The sequence below is a fragment of the Microcaecilia unicolor genome, chromosome 2, assembly GCF_901765095.1.
Source record: "Microcaecilia unicolor chromosome 2, aMicUni1.1, whole genome shotgun sequence".
Taxonomy (NCBI): Eukaryota; Metazoa; Chordata; class Amphibia; order Gymnophiona; family Siphonopidae; genus Microcaecilia; species Microcaecilia unicolor.
Genome location: NC_044032.1, coordinates 360,843,994 through 360,865,747, shown reverse-complemented (window position 1 = coordinate 360,865,747; position 21,754 = coordinate 360,843,994). Strand labels below are relative to the sequence as shown.

The 21,754-nt window shown below is 41.5% G+C and overlaps 1 protein-coding gene across 1 annotated transcript in view; it reads left to right on the top strand.

Moving 5' to 3' along the window:
* Positions 1–20,578, top strand: part of LOC115462082 (zinc-binding protein A33-like) — a 28,403-nt gene extending 7,825 nt beyond the window's left edge. Inside the window, exons 3-5 of the mRNA XM_030192119.1 lie at positions 5,794–5,814; positions 12,084–12,110; positions 19,789–20,578. Of these exons, the coding sequence (XP_030047979.1) occupies positions 5,794–5,814; positions 12,084–12,110; positions 19,789–20,285 (545 nt within the window). The 3' untranslated portion in view covers positions 20,286–20,578. The remainder of the gene's footprint in view (positions 1–5,793; positions 5,815–12,083; positions 12,111–19,788) is intronic.
* Positions 20,579–21,754: the final 1,176 nt, after the last annotated feature.

Here is a 21,754-nt window from a genome sequence, read left to right as displayed (position 1 = left end):
ATAAGTAACTTAGCTTTCTCCAAGGACAAGCATGCATAATATCCTCACATATAGGACTTACAATAAAGATGAATTTTGTAACTAAGTAGATAGTGAGCCTCGTGGAAATAATAGGCTGAAGGGCAGAGTTAGATTGCTCCAAACAGTAGAAAGCAATGTAGGTGTGGATAGAAGACCTCTTAGCCATATTACAAATGTCTTGAATGAAGGTAGAGTGAAAATGATTTAATGAAGCCACCATGTCTCTCACATTATGAGCAGTGACCTGACCATGGAGGGTCGGCCCAGCCTGAGTATACATCTGATATACTCATTGAAAATATATGATAGTGTTTCACTATACTTTAGAAAGTCACTGGCTTTCAGTGTATTCCAGAGTTATGTTTACGTTTTTCTGCCTTATTTATAAGGTTCTTTATGGACTAGCTCCACAATATCTTATTGATCACTTTATTTTCTTACAAAATCTAGGAATACTAGAACCATTCCTACCCGTAACCTCCGCTCTCAAGACAAATCCCTCCTTTCAGTACCCTTCTCCACCACCGCCAACTCCAGGCTCCGCCCTTTCTGCCTCGCCTCACCCCACGCATGGAACAAACTCCCCGAGCCCATACGCCAGGCCCCCTCCCTGCCCATCTTCAAATCTCTGCTTAAAGCCCACCTCTTCAATGTCGCTTTCGGCAACTAACCTCTACACCTCTACCCAGGAAAACTAGACTGCACCAACTTGACATTTCGTTCTTTAGATTGTAAGCTCCTTTGAGCAGGGACCGTCCTTCTTGGTTCATTTTGTACAGCGCTGCGTAACCCTAGTAGCGCTCTAGAAATGTTAAGTAGTAGTAGTAGTAACCATGCCTCTGTTTAGTTTTCCTTCTTTAAAGACTTCGACAAGATTGAAGCTATTCGGTAATCTTTTTGCATTTCAAGATGCTTGTTTCGATAATGGGGTTCAAACTTGTCTGCTTTCCACTACAAGTTGTTTCTCTTTTCAAAAACAAGCTAAACCCTATTTAGGAAATATATCTTGAATTTTTCTGATTAAGATAGCAGCTTATATATATCTCTTAGTTCAAGATAGGAATTGTATAGATGTATGTGGGTGAATTATGTATTTCCTGGCAATGTCCAATTTCATTATAGTGTAATCTGCACTGAACTGCAAGGTAAATCGCGGCATACAAGTAGTGTTGTTAATGTTAATGTGTAGGAGAAAGAGTCAGTCAACCAAGTAGAGATTGCACGCTTGGTGATGGTAATTCCCAACCTGTTAGAGTCAAAGGATAAAAAAAGCTGAGAGGATTTCTGATGAGGTTTTGTTCATTCTAGATAGTGTGCTAGAGCACGTTTGCAATCTAAAGTATGCAGTGCTGCTTCTCCAGGATTAGAGTATGGTTTAGGGAAAAAGACAGGTAGTACAATGGACTGGCTGAGATAGAATTCCAAAACCACCTTTGGGAGGAATTTGGGGTGGGTTTGCAGTACAACCCTATCGTGGTAAAACCTGGTGTAAGGTGGATCTGCCACAAGGGCTTGAAGCTCACTGTCTTTTCTGGCACAAGTAAGAGCTATTGAGAGCACTACTTTATATGTGAAGAACTTCAGAGAGCAAGAACGAAGTAGTTCAAATGGAGGTTTTATGAGAACAGTGAGGATGACTTAGATCCCACGCCACCAGAAGTGGTTTGATAGGAGGTTTGTTATGAAATAAACCTTTCATGGATCTAACTATCAAGGGATGAACTGAAATTGGCTTATTGCCGATCTTAGTATGAAAAGCACTGTTGGAGCTCAAACATACTCTGACGGAGTTACTTTTGAGTCCGGTATCCGAAAGATGGAGGAGGTACTCCATAAGGGTAGGTAGAGAGCATGTAGTAGGGTCGAGCGATCTGCCTGAACACCAGATAGAGAACCTTTTCCACTTTAAATGGTAATTTTCTTATGGAAGGTTTTCTAGAGGCAAGAAGTATCTTAGAGACTGCATGAGGAAATGAATGCAACTCTAGCTCATCAGGTACCAAGCAGTCAGGGCCAGAGAGCGAGGATCTGGATGAAACAAACACTACACCAATTGCAATTTACTGCTGTAGTGTTTGTTTCAGCTGCTATCAGGTGCATATGCCTTTAGGGACCCTGATAGGTACGTGACCCTTTTAAGTTGTTTTTTAAGAACATGTTTTGTATGTATGCATGTTTTTTGAAGCTTAATATCTGAATGTGTTGTAACATACTGACTGAATAATATTTTTGTGCTTATATTGTTAATTAACATATGTCTGTATTTGTTCTCGGGTTAGGTTTTATTTAGATTACTCACTTTTAACTGGATTAATAATTTATGATATTATTTAACTAATATGTATTTTAGTATTTATTTTTTATGTGTATTTTTGTAGTGGAATGATAAGCCCCTGACGCAGCCTCTGGGAGATGAAATGTGGCCACGTTGGTTAACTGATTTTAATAAAGAATGTATTTCACTGCGGTCTATATTGTTCTCCTGTGGATTGTCTGCACGTAGATCATAGCCCCTATTGTTCCATACTTGTATTGATAATGCAGAGTTCCACAGCAGAATTGGAGGAAACTTCTGTGTTGCGGGAGAATAGATATGTGAATATATGCCTCCTTGAGGTCTAGAATGTAAAGTCAATTATAGAGATTTATCATGGGAAGTAGTGACCTCAAGGATACCATGCAAAACTTCTCTTTGAGGAGATATTTGTTTAGGTCTCATAGATCAAGAATTAGACATACTCCTTCTATCTTTTTAAGAATATGAAAATATCCAGAGGAGGGCCAAAAACTCCTCTCGAAGTAATCTCATTTGGAGGGAGTTGAAATGAGACTCTCTTGAAGGATGGTTGGGGGGGGGGGGGGGCTTTTTTGCCAATGCAGAGAGTAGCTGAGCTGAATGGTATGTAGGACCCATCAGTCAAAGGATATGTTGGAAGAGAGTGAGCACGGACAACTGTACAGTGGCAATGCTCTCTAGGTAGGAGTAAAAAATTAGGTTGTTGTTTAGACTTAGTGGGTGTCTGGGAATTTTGATCCTGCTGCTGTCTTGGATGGGAGCATTGGGACGCAGTCCATTGGGGAGTAGAAGGAGTAGGTATGTAATGATGCTTAGATATATAATAGTTGGAACGTTAATATCCTCCTGTAAATCTTCTAGTTAAAGAAGAAGCAGTAGTAGTTTGAGACCTAGATAGAATTTTTATCATATCTGTATGTTTTTTTACTTGGGTTGGCCACGTCTTTGATTTTGTTACCAAACAAGTTTTCTCCATGATAAGAGACATCTGCTGGATGCTCCTGGACAGCACATTCAAGGTTGGAGACCCTGAGCCAGGATAATCGGCACATTGCTACAGCTAAGGCAGAGATACATAAAGAGACGTTAAAGGCATCAAAGGCCTACCTCACAAGATATTTACAACAGTCTAGAAGTTTTCTATATAGTTTATGGAATTCCTCTTGTTTGTCAGAGGGAAGGAATTCTGCAAAGGCTAGAGTACTCTGTATTAGAGATTTTAAGTAAATGGTGGGATAAAGTTGATAATCCAAGATGCAATTGATTAGCATTGATGTTTGAAAAGTTTTTCTGCCAACAGAGTCTAAGGTCTCACTTCTCTGCCTGGAGGAGCAGAAGTTTAAGATCTGGCAAGTGAGCTTTAAAGTGGACTCTACCACTAAAGAATGGTGTGGTAGTTGTGTTTTTTCAAATCCTGCACATTTCTTTGTGGCAATTTGAACTGTCAGAGAGGATTCCCAATTTTTTTAGTAAAGTACTTTTCATGGCAGAATGGAGGGGAACTGTAATATCCTCTTTAGGTGGGGAGTCATAATCTAGAGATTTAAAAAGTTTTGAACAAGGTTCTTCTTCTCTTTCTAAGTTAAAAAGTATAGCTTGAGCCATGTCATGGAAAATCCTGGAAAGGATATACTTCCTGGAGGAGACATGCCTCTGGGTTGGCGGAGAAGGATCAGATGGAATGCCATAGGATTCCTCATCTGAGAGGTCCTGTGGGTCTTGATCTGTGTCCCAGGAGAGGTCTGAGTCTGACTTTTCAAAGTACTGCTCATTAAAAGTACAAGGAAGAGAGTGTCGACCAGAACATCGGCTTTGAGTTGAGGTGCCTTGAGGCATATGAGCTTCTGAATTTGGAGAAAGCTCTTCTTTCGATGATGGCGCATGTGTTGGTCATATGCAAGCTGCACCTTACAGTTGACATCGAGCTGGTGTGTGTGACCTCTCCTGTGACTGTCTCTCTGATGTATCCACGGGCTGGGCTTAGGCTGTATAGACTGTGAATTTGGTAGCATTAACATAGTAACATAGTAAATGACAGCAGATACTGAAAGCTCCTTCTTGAGCATAGTCCAGATTTCCTCATGAACAGAAGGTGTCATACTGGCTGAGAAAGCGTGTGGACGCAGCCTGAGATATAGCCTTTGCAGATGTAGGAGATCGCAAAGACCTTGAAGACTCTTGATACAAAATGAGCTGGAGAGAAGGAAATCGGTCACTGCAGTACAGATGCTTCCCTGCATTGAGGACATTGATGCATGGGAGATATGGGCTGTGTGGAGGGAGAACGATGGTGATGCTTCTTAGGCTTTTTGTGCTGAAGGTCCCTCAATGCACACAACAATGATGACAAGGACATAGAGTCCTGATGCTTTTGCAGAATCGAGTGCAATGTAGCATCCCCTCAATGTTGAATGGGGCACCCTATGTTGATGCTGATTCAGGTTCCACATCAAGTATCAAGTCTCCTGTCATGCTCGATGTGGATGCCAATGTTGATGCAGAACCAAAAAGATTTTCACAGTGGATTCTGTGGGCTTTAAGGGATCTCGCTTGCATGCGCTGGCACAGGTTAAAGTTAGACCCAGTGCTTTAGACCTAGGCACTGAACATACTGGTTATGTGGATCTTTGCCTGTCCTATTGCATCGAGTACACTTCTTAAAGCTACTCAGCACCCTCGATTATATGGAGGGAAAAAGGGCTGACACAAGGTCAAAAGGCTTTATAGCCCAAGGAGCTTGAGCAGTTGCATACCCGAAAAAAGTCAATAGTTCCCGGGTATGAAAAACGGCTCAGAGGCCCCTTAGACCGAAATTTGAAAAAAGTAAAACAATGTAGAAAAAAAAAAATAAACTATATAAATTATCACCGAAAAAAGTAAAATACGAAGAAAAAATCCCAAAAAAGGGAAGTCACCAAAAAAAGCAAAGTTTTTTCATGCTGAGGAGAGATTAAAAACAAAACCTCTCTGCTCTGCGGAAAACAAAAGACTGCTGGTCCTGCACTCACACATAGGGCAGGAAGACTCCTGCTCATATGCAGTAGGGCAGTGCCTCAAAATTTTAAAGTGACAGTGCACTTGGCAGTGTTCATACTAGGCTCCATGGATCATGTCACCCATATGTGAGAATATTATGTCTGCTTGTCCTCGAAGAATGGATTTTAACCTGTGTTAAGCACATGTTGGTGCTTATGACAGCTTAGTAACAGGGCCCCTTACTTTCTGTTGCCCTATGTATATTGCCGCAAAACAGTTTAATCATGCCATAACCTCACTTCATACAGCATTAATTGCCATGTACTCTACATATCCTCCAACAATTAGATGAGATTTTATTATCCATCACTGATGCTATAAGGCTTGGGAGTTACATCCTCCAAATTATCTTATACCACAACTGCCCGCAAGAGATTAAAAAAAGGAAAATTTACTAGTGTATTTACTCTGAAGCTAATTACTGCCTTTTGCATTTACAGAGAGATATAGAAATGAATTAGGTAAGTCCTATTTACCATAAAATAATTATATACTCTAAGAAGGCCAGTTGCACAAATGGAAATGAATACCATGATTCTAAATGAGTTTTGCAATTCTACTATAATATTATAATATGTTGTGATCTGTCTTTATATAGCACCAGGCAATCTGGACTTACTCCAGCTGGACTTACTCCAACTGATATTCAGCACAATTTAACCGGCCAGGAATGGCTCCAGGCCAGTTAAATAGCACTTAGCTAGCTAAACGATAATATTCAGCGTGAGTTAGCCAGTTATGTCCACTGAATATTAGCGCTTAGCACATATTGAGGAGCATTTTCGATATGATGTCTAAGTCCGACTTTAGACGTTTAGCAAAAAACGTCCAAAATCCGAATAAGAAAGAAGTTCATTTTCCAAAGAGAAAAACGTCTATCTTTTGTTTTTGAAAATACCGTTTCTAACAAGGTTTTGTGCTTTGGACGTTTTGTTTTTTGGGCCATTAAAAAAAAACGTCCAAGTGAAAAACGTAGAAAATCAAGTCACTGGGATGTAGGAGGGGCCAGCATTTTTAGTAGACTGGTCTCCCAGACATCCCAGGAGATAAATGGGGCACCCTAGTGGACTTCAAAAACATGCTCCCAGGTACACATCTCACCGTTGCTCCCTTATTTTATCTGCTGAGCCCACCTAAACCCACTGCCCACAGCTGTACACAATAGCCCTTATGGGTGAAGGGGGCACCTATATGTGGGTACAGTGGGTTTCTGATTAGTTTTGGATGGCTCACACTGGATGCACTGCACTGACCACTACACTACTCCAGGGACCTGCATGCTGCTCTAATAGACCTCTAACATCTGAGGCTGTGATAGAGGTTGCTAAATCATATTTTTATTCACATTGGTGGAGGTTAGGAGGGGTCATTGACCACTGGGGGGTATTGTGGGGGGGGGGGGTCAGCCCTGATTCCTTCCAGTGGTCATCTGGTCATTTAGGGCACCCTTTTGTGCCTTATTCATTATAAAAACAGGTCTAGCTTAAAATGTCTTAGTTTTAGACCTGGACGGATTTGTTTTGTTCCATTATGGCTAAAAAACATCCATGTGTTAGGAATGCCCAGATCCTGCCTTTAACATGCCCCATTTTGATTTGAACGCACTTGTGATGGACTTCATAGAAAAACGTCTAACAATTTGTTGTGAAAATACCATTTTGGACGTTTTTGTGAGAAAAACATCCAAGTGCAGATTTATGCCACTTTTTGGACTTTTTTCTCTTTTGAAAATGAGCTCCATAATCACATAACTGAAGAATACTAGGCTGCATTGAAAGAAGTATAACCAGCAAATGTTTTGATGCCACTGTGCAAGCCATTGGTGAAACCCCACTTGGAGTACTGTGCTCAGTTTTGGAGGCTGTACCTCTCCCTCTAAGGATGTAAAAAGACTTGAAGTGGTTCATAGAAAAGCAACAAAAATGAAATGGGGTTTGGACCAAAAGAAGTATGAGAAGAAACTTGAAGAACTGAATATGTATGCCCTAGAGGACAGGAAAGGATAGGGGTGAAATGATACAGATGTTCAAATACTTGAAAGTTATCAATATACATACAAATCTTTTTCAGAGACAGGGTGGTAGAACTAGAGGACATGAATTGAAGTTGTGGGCTGGTAGACTTAGGAGTAATATCAGGAAGTACTTCTTCCAAGGAAAGGGTGGTGGATGCCTAGAATGGCCTCCTGCGGGACGTGATGAAGACAAAAACGGTAACAGAATTCAAAACTACTTGGGATAAACACAAAGGATTCCTATATGGAAAGAGAATGGAAGGAAAACAAAACTTAGCAGTACTTAGTAACTTTAGTAATTGGGAAATAAGGCCAGTGCAGTCTGTGCCCCAGTTATGGCTAAACACATCTGGGTGGGCTGGAATGGGCTTCAGCAACTCCAGTAGTTGGGGAGTATGTCCAGTGCCAGGTAGACTTCTATGGTTTGTGCCCTGAAAATGGCAAGGACAGATCAATATCAAGAATATATATGTTATATTGCAGCGTGCTCTGAGTTTATCTGATTGGGCAGATTGGATGGACCGTGCAGGTCTTAATCTGCCATCATCTACTATCCAGGTCATTTTCGAAAGAGAAGGGCATCCATCTTTCGACACAAACCGGGAGATGGGCGTCCTTCTCTCAAGGTCAGCCAAATCGGCATAATCGAAAGCCGACTTGGCCGTTCCTCAACTTCTTTCCGTCGTGGGGACGACCAAAGTTCATGGGGGCGTGTCGGCAGTGTACCAAAGGCGGTATGGGGCGTGGTTAACAGATGGGCGTCCTCGGTCGATAATGGAAAAAAGAAGGGCGTCCCTGACAAGCATTTGACCGACTTTACTTGGTCCAATTTTATTCACATCCAAGCCTCGAAAAGGTGCCCGAACTGACCAGATGACCACTGGAGGGAATCAGGGATGACCTCCCCTTACTCCCCCCCAGTGGTCACCAACCCCCTCCCACCCAAAAAAAACAAATTAAAAAACATTTTTTTCCAGCCTCTATGCCAGCCTCAAATGTCATACCCAGCTCCATGACAGCAGTATGCAGGTCCCTGGAGCAGTTTTTAGTGGGTACTGTAGTGCACTTCAGGCAGGCAGACCCAGGCCCATTCACCCCCTACCTGTTACACTTGTGGTGGTAAATGGGAGCCCTCAAAAACCCACCCGAAACCCAATGTACCCATATGTAGGTGCCCCCCTTTACCCTTTAAGGGCTATGGTACTGTTGTACAGTTGTGGGTAGTGGGTTTGGGGGGGGTTTGGGGGGCTCAACACCCAAGGTAAGGGAGCTATGCACCTGGGAGCATTTTCTCAAGTCTACTGCCGTGCCCCCTAGGGTGCCCGGTTGATGTCCTGGCATGTGAGGGGGGATCAGTGCACTACGAATGCTGGCTCCTCCCACGACCAAATGGCTTGGATTTGGTCGTTTTTGAGATGGCCAGCCTCGGTTTCCATTATCGGCGAAAACCGAGGTCGCCCATCTCTAAATCCGGTGATTTCAACATTTAGGCCGACCATCTCTAAGGTTGACCTAAATGTTGAGATTTGGCCGTCCCGACCATATTATAAAAACGAAAGATGGCCGCCCATCTTGTTTCGATAATACAGGTTTCCCCACCCATTCGCTGGGCCTTCCTTACAGATGGGTGCCCTTAGAGATGGGCGTCCCCGTTCAATTATGCCCCTCCACGTTACGATGGTACTCATTTTCGAACCAGATGGACATCTCAAAATTGTCCTTCTGTCAAAAACATCCAAATCATGATTTTTGAAAGGCAGAATTTGGACGTTTTACACTGCAATTCATCTAAATAGAAAGGGAACATGTTGGAGGTGTGTTTTGCACGGGACTAGAGAGGGCACAAAATTAGGACATGCTTCACTGATTAATGGAATGTGAAGAAACGTCCAAGTCTAAAAAGAAGGATGTTTTTAATCTAGACCTTGTTCAATCACATCTAGGATACAAAAAGGAGACCTGATTGAGCAGCTGAACACTGGAGGGATAAAGGCATAATCCTTCCTTAATCTCCTAGTGATTACTGACCCTTTCCCACCCCCCTAAAAAGTGAAAGTGACAGTGGATACCAGGCTCTATGACAGCTTCAGGTATTATGGTCATTCCTAATAGAGCAGCACACAAGTGTAAGGAGTAGCCTAGTGGTCAGCACAGTGGACTTTGAACAACAGGACCTAGGTATAACTCCCACTTTAACTCTTTCATTTCTGTACAAATGTATGAGTCCTCCTGGCACTAGAAATACCTACCATACCTGAATTTATTAGACACCTGCAAGCATGATGGCTATTGTAGTGGTGGACATTTAGGTACAGTAGGTTTTTATCTGTTCCTGGAGGGCTCACAGTAACATATAAAGGAATTAAGGTAGGATTTGTACCTGGGTCCTGCTATTTAAAGTCTACTTCACTGATCACTAGGCTGCCCCTCTGTTCTGCAGGGGCATCTGTGTAACCATTTTAGCATAAATGATGCCAGCCAGACATTTTTGTGTTTACTTTTTTGGTGTTCATATTTTGGATGTTTCATTTTGGGAAATGGCTGTTCATTTTGGATGTTTTCAGCACAAGAACATCCTTCTCACATACTTTCAAATCGGAAATCCAGATATCTTTACTGTTAGAAAATGACTGTGAGAAGATGGATGGGGTTTTTTTGGATGTTATGAGCAGGACATCCCAATTCTGACTTGGGTGTTCATTTAAAAATGCCTCTCATGGCACTGTAAGAGGCAAAGAAGATACATTCTTCAAATATCAGGAAAAATAAATACATAATAATAATAATAATAATATAGTATAATAATGATAACTTACCAAACCTTTAGATTCAAGGCATATAGAATGCACATTTAGATACAGTAGGATTTAATATAGTAATGTGATAGCACATAACAAAAATCACTTTTCTTAAGCAAGATATAATGTTCATGTGAGAACTTCAAAATAATCAAAAATCAAAAATAGTCAATCCCAAAGTATAAAAGATATATCAGATACCCTTTGGGATTTTTTGTTGTTGGTAGTGACCTATTTAATAATGGCAACAGAAATGCTTATGTGCCTTTATAAAATAGACTCGCACATCCAACCTCAATAGCGTATAAAATGCAGGTGCATACATGTACATCTGCTCCGAAGTTTGCGTGTACGCTATAAGGACAGTTCTATAAATGGGCCACAAATGGTTGCACCTAGTGCCAATTCTATAATGCCTAAGCTATTATAGAATACTGGCAGGAAGCCACATTGGTGCACCAAAAGTTAGGTACGCCTTCTCACAACAGGTCAATGGCAGGAGTAAGTGGGCAGTTGTGCACACAACAGTCAGATATCAGCTAAAACCTCCATAATCCAGGGTCCCCCTTTCCAGCATTCTACTCCTTCCTAGCCCCCCCCCCCCCCAGACCTCCTGAATATCTCTGGTGGTCTAGTGAGGTCTGTTGAGACAGGAGCGATACCCATTTGCTCCTGCCCATGGTGGCCCCAAATCCAATATGGCAGCTGTGACCTTTCAGCATAGTATATCTACTGCTAGGAATCGCTGCAGTGTGGTGAGACTATTTTGAGAGGTTGTGGCCACCATGTTGGATTCAGCACAACCATGGGCAGGAGAAAATGGGCATCACTCGTGCCCCAATAAACCCCAGTAGACCAACAGTAAAATGAAGGGGCCTACAGAGGGATGGAAGCCATGAAAAGTTTTGTTTCTTGTTGTTTCCCCTTATGATTTTTTTTTATTTTTGTTACATTTGTACCCTGTGCTTTCCCACTCATGGCAGGTTCAATGTGGCTTACATATTGTATACAGGTACCTATTTGTACCTGGGGCAATGAAGGGTTAAGTGACTTGCCCACAGTCACAAGGAACTGCCTGTGCCTGCAGTGGGAATCGAACCTAGTTCTCCAGGACCAAAGTCCACCATGCTAACCACTAGGCCACTCCTCCACTGATGATGGGAGGAGGGGTGGGCACCCCCAAAAGTGAATCTTCCCAGAATCTACACAGGAAACAAAAATGTCCGTATTGACAGTCATGTGGTTTGCAGCTAAGCAGACTATCTGAAAATTGACCTATAAAAGTCATGTTAGTTTTGTCAGCAAAAAGTTTATAAGATGAAATATTTGATGGCACCCAGCCCATTTACCCTCCCCCCCCAAAAAAGATAAGCATTTTTGCCATAGTTTGAATTTTAGGAAGCTGCATAGAAAAAAATATTGTTCATTTTCAGATTATTTGCAGACATTCCAAGATTTTTTAATATCTTTCCATTTCATTGGACACATTAGTTTTAATAAAAATATTTGAAACATGCATTATAACTTGTTAACACTCATTGATCAACTTAATGAGTGTTAATTCTTAAGTTAGTGTGTATTAAATTGTTTGGTGTTCTGCTAATGAATCAAATGCAAACTAATGAATGCACATCTCTATTAAATTTGAGTTCACCCAGGAGGGCTGGAATTTGTCTGAAACACAGAGGAAAGTGAAATCTTGGTGGTATGATCTGTGCATAAATATTTCAGATTAGGAATAGAAAAATGTGCATTTGCTGTTTTTGTCCATTAACTTTGGTTAAAGAAATACTAGCACTTAGATGTAACTCTCTTTGAGGGTGATGTTTAATTTTGCTGAGTTTCCCTTATATGATCTGTCATCTATTTGAGCTTATTTTTACTACTTATATTCTCTGGGATTTCATTTTCTTTTCAGCTTGGAGAAGAGAATATCGGAATCCAGGTAAAAGAGTATTTTATATGATTCACTGTGGATCCATATGCTTTGCAAGGGTTCCAAATACAAGATCTCTTGGTTTTCTTTTTTTAAATAAGTTTTCAAAACATAATTCACAAGCCAGACACTTGAGATAGTAACGCAGATGTGAGCAAAAGGAATAACTAAATAAGAAACAAATCAATAATATAGTACTTGAACATCTTCCTTAGACCACAACTCTTGGGGGTAGTGGAGAAAGTAAGGAGATACAAATAAAATAAAATAAAGAAAAATGTTTTAATTAGTAACTCTTCAAAATTCAAAGGCACTTCTCTACTAAATTATAAACTCAAAACAATTTGCACAGTAGAGGATATTGAAAAGTACAAATATGCTGAAACGGGTTGTACTGGGTAAGTCTCATAAGTGCACCACGGCTGGTATCACTTCACTCCCGCGGTGAACCTCTCACCGTGTGTATATTCTAATCATTGACTGTACCCCCAACCTACCAATTCTTAAATTTCTTCTCTCTCTATTAATAACATTATGTAAAAATTGAGGCAATATGTTACTTATCTCATTTTCAAACTGGTGTGCTCACAAGACAGGTAGCCTGTTTCGCAATACTTGCTTTGTCAAGGGGGAGCCCTTCACCAAATATTTGATCCTAATGCCTCTGGTTAACCACAGATTGATGCAACAATATTTTTCTCCTTTCATTCCTGAATTGATGACTTGCAACTTGCTCAAAGTTTATGTTTTTGGTTAGTCAATGTACTTTTGATTGCATGAAGATTAATGAATGAATGTTAGGTGATGTGCCGCTTGTATGAAAGTTGTGTTTTCTTTCCTATATTTTAATGGAGTTCTTTTAGGATTTTTGTTTTATACTTTTTATTGATTACCCAATGTAAACCATTTTGATTTGCTTCAGCAAGAATTGACGGTATAGTAAAATACAATATATGATAAATGGTAGTGTACTAAAGGGCCTGTTCACTAAACTGCAGTAAAGTTTTGCATTTATTGCATATTTACAAACGTTATCATGCATTTAAGTGCAAAGCCTGTGTGGTACTTTTTGGCAGCATTCCATCATCTGCCCTAAAAATTCCCATGCGAGACAGATGTTTTACATACATTAAAAGCGCATTGCCGAGACACAGTTACAGCCATGCTATCAAAGATGCACAAAGAAACAGACCCCTAACATGACTAGTTTATTGTCCGAATACCTTTCCTACCATTCCCAACTATGAATATTGAGCCTCTATACATCCCAGAACCTCGATTCCACAATCCCTCACTTGGCAGTCACTCCAGATCTTCATCCCTGATTCTCCATGATTCACACCATGGAGCAATACAGAGGCATTTATAACATCCTCATATTTGATTTCCATTCCTTTCCTAGGAATTCCTAACATTCTATTTGCTTTCTTAGCCACTGCTGCACACTGAGCATAGGGTTTCAATGTATCATCAACGATGACGCCTAGATCCCTATAATTCGGGCTCCTCTTTCCCACATGCATCACTTTGCACTTGCTCACATTAAACGTCATCTGCCATTTAGACGCCCAGTTTCCCAGCTTTGTAAGGTCCTCTTGAAGCTAGACAATGTTTGAAATATAATAGAAACGTATTAAAACATCCAATGACTCAACACAGGCAGTGTTTCAGCCACAATGGCCTTCCTCAGGAATCTTCTGTCAGTTGTTTCTAAACACGTTAACCTTTCAAAAATAATAAATGGATAAAAATTATTTTGAAAGGTTAGCGTGTTCAGAAACATCTGATAGAAGACTCCCGAGGAAGGCCATCTTTTAATAAATTTCTTAGTAAATGATCCCCATCATGGGCTAAATAAAGAACTTCACACCAGAATTCATACAACCATTAACCCTAATTTTACTGCATTATACCAGAGTCTAATGGAATATACCAAACAAGAACTACCAGTTCAGGTGCTAAAAAGATCCTGGTAAGGTTACCTAAAAAAATGTAATTACATTGATAAAAACAAATCATAAAACACACATATATATGTAGAGGCCAAACTGCATAATTTTGTAAAACTATAAATATTGGATACAAAACTGGGGGCCCTGTCTACTTAGCCATGCTCTGGGCGTTCTAGCATTTTTAGTGTGCGCTAACGCTACAGACACCCATTAGAATATATGGGTGTCTCTAGCGTTTAGCATGCACTAATTTTAGTGTGAACTAAAAACGCTAGTGCCCCTTATTAAACAGGGCCCTAGATATATTCCTTATATAAAAAAGGCCAAATAAAGACTAAAAAAATGGCAGCATAGTTTAAAGGGTGGAGTAAAAGAGGCTATTACAGTTAGAAGGACGCCTTTCAAAAAATGTAAAATGGATATGTGATGAAAATAGAAAAGAAAATAAGAACAAAATCACTGGAAAGTTTTATATATATATATATATATATATATATATATATATATATATATATATATATATATATATATATATATATATATATATATATATATATATTGCACTCCATTTAAGTGCTCGTCGGATAAGCGCATGCTCTGTTTAACTGCATGCCATATTTCAGTCCCGTTTTTGGCACCATCAATTTCTATGGGGACAAACTTCGGTTTAGCGCACCACTGATAAGTGCAAGATTCGCTTCTATGCATGGTTTAAGACCGCTCCTCTGCAGGAAAGACTCCGCATAAGTGCGCACACGGAATATGGAAGCCGATTGGCGCGTGACAACCAACGAGATTTCAAATTTACTGCTCCTTTAACTGCCACAGGCAGAATAAGCGAAAGAATGTTGTTAGAGTGTACACTGGGGTCGTCATCGTTGTTGCGCAACTGTAAGACCTTAACACTGGCTGAATGAATAGAAGTTCTTAAAAAATTAGAAAACAAAGTCAAGCATCTATTAATAAAGAATATGGTGTCAATCCCATTCAAATTTCATGTATCTTGAAGCAGAAAGACCAGCTTCTGGAAGACTGGCAAAACAATACAAATCCACAATGGAAACAAAAATGGGCGGGAAAAGCTAAGGAGGTAGAAGATGCTCTTCTTCGGTGGTTTTCTCAAGTCAGGAGCAGACAGTTTCCTGTCAGTGGTCCACTGCTTATGGAGAAAGCTAATCAGCTAGCTGAAAGTCTTGGACTAACTGAATTCAAAGCCACTGTTGGATGGTTGGAAAGATGGAAGGAGAGGAACAACATAAAATTCAAGAAACAGCATGGTGAAAAATAAGACGCTGATGACTTTGGTGCTGAAAATTGGGTTGTTTCAGTTCTTCCTACCATCTTGAATGAGTTTGCACCTCGTGACATTTTCAATACTGATGAAAACAGTCTCTACTGGTGAGCGATTCCTGATGGAACACTTGCATTCAAACAAACCGAAACTACAGGAGGTAAAACGTTGAAGGACCGACTGACGATCCTCCTATGCTGCAATATGGATGGGAGTGAGAAGTTGGAACCACTTGTCATTGGAAAGAGCAAACAGCCCTGTTGCTTCAAGAATGTTAAGTGACTTCCTGTGTCATACGAAACTAATGCAAATTCATGGATGGCTGGGGAAATTTGGAAGCAGTGGCTAAAGAAGTTAGACACTAGAATGCGGGCTCAAAAGCATCAGATTTTGTTACTTTCCAGCATATTTTCGAAAGTGATAGCCGGCCATCTTCCGACACAAATCGGGAGATGGCCGGCCATCTCCTAAAACCGGCCAAATCGGTATAATCGAAAGCCGATTTTTGGACACACTCGCCAGCATTCCGTCGCGGAGGCGGCTAAACTTCAAGGGGGCGTGTCGGCAGGGTAGTGAAGGTGGGATGTGGGCGTGCTTACGAGATGGCCGGCTTCAGCTGATAATGGAAAAAAGAAAACCGGCGATGACGAGCATTTGGCCGGTTTTACTTGGTCTATTTATTTTCAAGACCAAGTCTCAAAAAGATGCCCAAACTGACCAGATGACCACCGGAAGGAATCATTTTGTGATACTGTTTTGAGAAATGTTCAAGAAAGACTTCATACAAATGAAAAAAAAGTCCCTGCCGTTCATTTTCCCTTGATGGCTGTCCCTGATGTGCACTTCCCTTAATAGCTGTTTTTCTCTCCAAAAGTGCACTTCTCTTAATGGCATGCTTTCTCCCCAAACAGGGAAATCAAAACGGTTTTTGCTCACAGTTTTTTTTTTAGTAGTAACAGTGGGATTTGAACCAGCCACCTCTGCATTACAAGAGCCATGATGTAACCACTTGGCCACAGACAGCTCCACTTACTTGGTTGTCCCTCCTTTTTGATTATACCCCTTCAGGTCTCTCTCAGCCAATCACAGTGTGTTAAGCTGTCTGTGAGTGGCTGAGAGAGACCTGGAGGGGTATAATCAAAAGGGAGGGACACCCAAGTAAGTGGAGCTGTGGCCAAGTGGTTACATCACTGGTCTTATAATGCAGAGGTGGCTGGTTCAAATCCTGTTACTACAAAAAAAGCAGTGTGCAAAAACTTTTGATTTCCCTGTTCAGGGAGAAAGACGGCTATTAAGGGAAGTGCACGTCAGGGACGGCCATCAAGGGAAAATGCACGGCAGGGACTTTTTTCATTTGTATGAAGTCTTTCTTGAACATTTCTCAAAACAGTATCACAAAATACAGCACTCCTGAACAAGTAAGTCATAACATAACTGATCAGCAAGATCTAAACATCCAGAAGTACCAGTGCACTACGAATGCTGGCCCCTCCCACGGCCAAATGCCTTGGATTTGGCCGGGTTTGAGATGGCCGGTTCCAGTTTCCATTATTGCTGAAAAACAAAGTCGGCCATCTCAAACCCGGCGATCTGTGGCATTTGGCTGGCCCCAACCGTATTATCGAAACAAAAGTTGGCCGGCCATCTTTTTCGATAATACGGTTCCGGCCAGCTGTTGTGGCGCCGCCAAAATAGATCGCCGGCGATCGATTTCGCCGGCGCTGTTTGATTATGCCCCTCTTTGTGATAATTGTGCTGCACACAGTGATGATGTCAGGCTGTCTAATGTCAAGGTGGTCTTCCTGCCACCAAACACTACCTCTCTGATCCACTACCCAGTGCTGTAGCAAGGGCGGCTGACACCCGGGGCGGGTAACCTGTTCCAGGGCAGAGGGAGCAGGGAACCAGCGAGCCGACACCCCCCCCAGCGCGTGCACTGGGGGCGAACCGCCCCCCCTTCCTACGCCACTGCCACTACCTCTCTGATCCAACCTATGGATCAGGGCATAATAGCCAATTTCAAACAACATTATCGGTCTTTTGTGCTACGTCGTCTGATGAGCATTATGGATGACCAGACTGGCAAGGATAAACGTGCTGTTGAACTGGCTCGTAATCTATCACTGTTGGATTCTCTACATATGCAGAAAGAACCCTGGAATCATGTTACATAGGCAACCATTGTGAACTGCTACAAGCGGGCAAGCTTTGTTAGGGATGTGGAGAGGGACGAAACAGATGCAGCTGTTGCAAACGTGTCAGATGAACAGGCTATTGACATCCCAGCCGGTGTTACTGAAGAGGAGTTTCATCACTATATAGCAGTTGATTACGATCTACAAACAGCTGAAGACAGCACTGATGTCGAGATATGTGCCTACACGCAGGCAATGGCTGATGATGAAACAGATGATGAAATGAGCAGCGAGGCACATGCTGAAAAAATTCAACAACCTCCTGTCACTTTTGCAAGAGCACTGGAGAGTCTCAACACCGTGCGGGCCTATCTGGAGGCCACTGGATGTTAGTGCTATGACAGTTTTTACCGTCTGGGAGACTTGGAGGGGAATAATCGAACGTCGCCGGCGATCTATTTTGGCGGCGGCGCAACAGCTGGCCGGAACCGTATTATCGAAAAAGATGGCCAGCCATCTTTTGTTTCGATAATATGGTTTGAACCGGCCAAATGCCATGGATTTAGCCGGGTTTGAGATGGCTGCTTTTGTTTTTCAGTGATAATGGAAGATAAAAGTCGCCATCTCAACCCCGGCTAAATCCAAGGCATTTGGCCATGGGAGGAGCCAGCATTTGTAGTGCATTGGTCCCCCTCACATGCCTGGACACCAACCGGGCACCCTAGAGGGCACTTCTACAAATGTTTTAAAAAATAGCCAAATAGCTCCCAGGTGCATAGCTCCCTTCCCTTGGGTGCTGAGCCCCCAAATCCCCCCAAAACCCACTCCCCACAACTCTACACCATTATCATAGCCCTTATGGGTGATGGGGGGCACCTACATGTGGGTACAGTGGGTTTTGGGGGAATTTGGAGAGCTCAACACCTACCACCACAAGTGTAACAGGTAGGGGGGGGGATGGACCTGGGTCTGTCTGCCTGAAGTCCACTGCACCCATTAAAAACTGCTCCAGGGACTTGCATAAAGCTGTCAGGGAGCTGGGTATCACATTTGAGGTTGGCATAGAGGCTGCCAAAAAAGTTTTTTTGTTTGTTGTTTGGGTGGGAGGGGGTTGGTGACCACTGGGGGAGTATGGGGAGGTTATCCCTGACTCCCTCCAGTGGTCATCTGGTCAGTTGGGGCACCTTTTTCAAGCTTGGTTGTGAAAACAAAAGGACCAAGTAAAACCGACAAAATGCTGTTTAAAGCCGCTTTTGTTTTTTCCATTATACGCTAAAGCCGGCCATCTGATAGCCACGCCCATGCCCGCCCATGCCCCGCCTTCGCTACACTGCCGACGTGTCCCCTTCACTTTTCCAGGCTTTGCGACGGGGAAGCGGCGATGATGTCAAAATAGCAGCTTTTGATTATACCGATTTGGCCGCATTTTGCGAGATCGCCAGTCATCTCCCGATTTATGGCTGGCGATCACTTTTGAAAATAGTCTATGGAACTCACAGACACAAGAGTGTACAGAGGACTATGACTGATTACTTCAAGTAAGCCTAACATCAGTTAACGGAGACTGTATAACGTCAGCTAACGGAGACTGTATACTGTACGTATAATAAACAGTACTGTACATATGTTTATCAGATGTCAAGCTTCTTTGGGTCACAATGGTTAAGTGCACGCTCCGGTTAACTGCATGTATTTCTTTCGTCCCAGACCCTTGCACTTAAGCGGATTGCACTGTGTATGTGTATATATAGTGTATATATAGTGTGTGTGTATATATATATAGTGTGTGTATATATATATATATATATATATATATATATACATACACACACACACACACACACACACACACACAGTGTAGTAATAGACAATTTATTACTCAATCATATCATAAACACAGATAGAAAGGCTATTTTGCATTATAATAGCCATCATTCTGGCAGACTGCGGAATAGATGGGCCAAATACTAACACACTAACTGATTAGCACAGATATGCCCACTCACCAATCTCTCAGACACACCCCCTCAACCAAAAAACAGAAATATTTTTTATCATGTGGGTAGCATGCTCACATTTGAAAGTTACCCGCGGGATGCCTTAGCATGAACCATGATAAACCTTTTTGAGCTGCAGTAAGCATGCGTTAGTGATTATTGCAGCTTAATAAAAGGACCCCACCACCAGTTAAACTCTGAAACACATCAGAACATACATTGACTCAGTCATCGCTACATACTTTGTGTGTTTTGTGTCTCAAATTGATTTCTAGTCCAATAAAAATTTTTCCTCACTTTCTCCCTCTGCAGAAAATGTGACTCTGGATCCCAACACAGCGGATCCTCAACTCATCCTGAGCAAGGATTTGAAAAGTGTAAGATTTGAAAACACAACACAGGAACTTCCAGAAAATCCCAAGAGATTCACCTCAGGTCCATGCATCTTGGGTTCAGAGGGCTTTGAGTTTGGAATACTTGCATGGGAAGTAGAAGTGGGAGATGAAGGTTATAGGGCTGTTGGAGCCCTGAAGGAGTCTGCAGGGAGGAGTGAAGCCTTTCACCTGGGACACCCACCTGACAAAGGAACATGGGCTATCTATCTAACAGAAGACTCCGTGAAATCAATGAAAGAGAGACCCACAAAGCTTGGCCTGCATCTGGACTTTGATTGTAGGAAACTATACATCTACAATGCTGAAACTATGAATCTGATATGGGCTTTCTATGTTGATGTTGATGAGAAAATCTTTCCTTTTTTTTGCATTGGGCCAGGAGCACAAATTAAAATAACTGATGTAGAATTGTAAGGTGCATTGCATTACACTGCATTGACATGTCACCTACAGTTACTACACTGATGGAAATAACCGTTTCATAGTTTGGATCACAGTTTAAGCATAAATGTGGGGGGAAAAGTATCTGGTTTTGGTTTTCGTGTTAATAAAGTCTTTAAAAAAAGTTAGAGCTTAAATTCTAGTTCTATATGTCAAATGGAGGGTAAATCACTGGTTATGGCACATATCGTAAGCGAATTCTATAAAAGAAGTAGGTGGCTTCTTTTACTTAGGGACCCTTTTACAAAGGCACAGGAGGGATAACACACGGGTAGCGTGCACCCAATCAGCACTGCTGTGCCCAGCGGTAATTCCGAGTTTGGTGTGCACTGAATCCCGGGGGCGTTCCTGGTGGTAACTGGCAGTGTACCCACGTTGGTGCATGCTGCATGGTTACTGTGTGGGTAGTGTGTGAGCCCTAACTGCTAGGTCAATGGGTAGCGGAAAGAGCTCAGACCGTAAATAGGCGAGCGCTAGTTTTAATATTAGCAGAGGCCTATATCCCAGCCCATTAAAAAGTAGCCTTTTAAATGATTCCTCTTAGTATATTAATTCAAAAGGAGTGAAGCCTGTGAAACTGGGATTACCTTAATCAGTGGGAATTGGATTAGAGATTCAAGTGTTTGTATTGTTAAATAATTTCTGGTTTTAAAAGAGAAAAAAATGAAATCGGGTATATTATTTCCACTAATATTGGACAATAAGTATGTTTCCAACGAAATTAATTGACTATACACTGTCTTGGGTTTGAAGAAGCCAACCAGATGATCAATGTGGAATAATGATTCAGATAAATAATAACTGGGGATAATCAGGTTAATACCACATTTTCTTTGTTTACTGTTATTTAATTGATCTCCTTGTCTTGTTTCACTCTCCCTGATTATTTTGTGGTCTAAGAAAGAGAAAGATTGTATATAATCCATTTATCTAGTTGAGATTGTTTTCCTCTAATATTGTATTAATGTACAGTCATCTCTGTATCACTGTTTGCAAGTGACCCTTGTAAAATGAAAAATTATAAATAAATGATTTTTAAAAAGTAGCCTTTTTCCCAGCCATGATAAAAGATGGTCCATTGTGTGCCTAAAAGACGGGCCCACACTATCGCAGGCCACATTTTATCACGGCTTTGTAAAAGGACCCCCTATAGAATACCACACAGTGTTCAGAAAAAATGGGACTCCTTACAAAGGGCTCCTTTTACAAAGCTGTGCTAGCAATTCCCGTGCAGGAAATGCATCAAAGCCCATAGGAATTGAATGGGCTTCGTCAGGAAGTATTTTTGTACGGAGAGAGTGATAGATACTTGGATAACTCTTTTATTAAAAGCAATGGACAACAGTAAACACAACTACATAAAATACAACAATACCAAAAACATAAATACTACTACTGCTACTACCCCACAATCCCCACTGTACATACAGAAGAAACCCGCT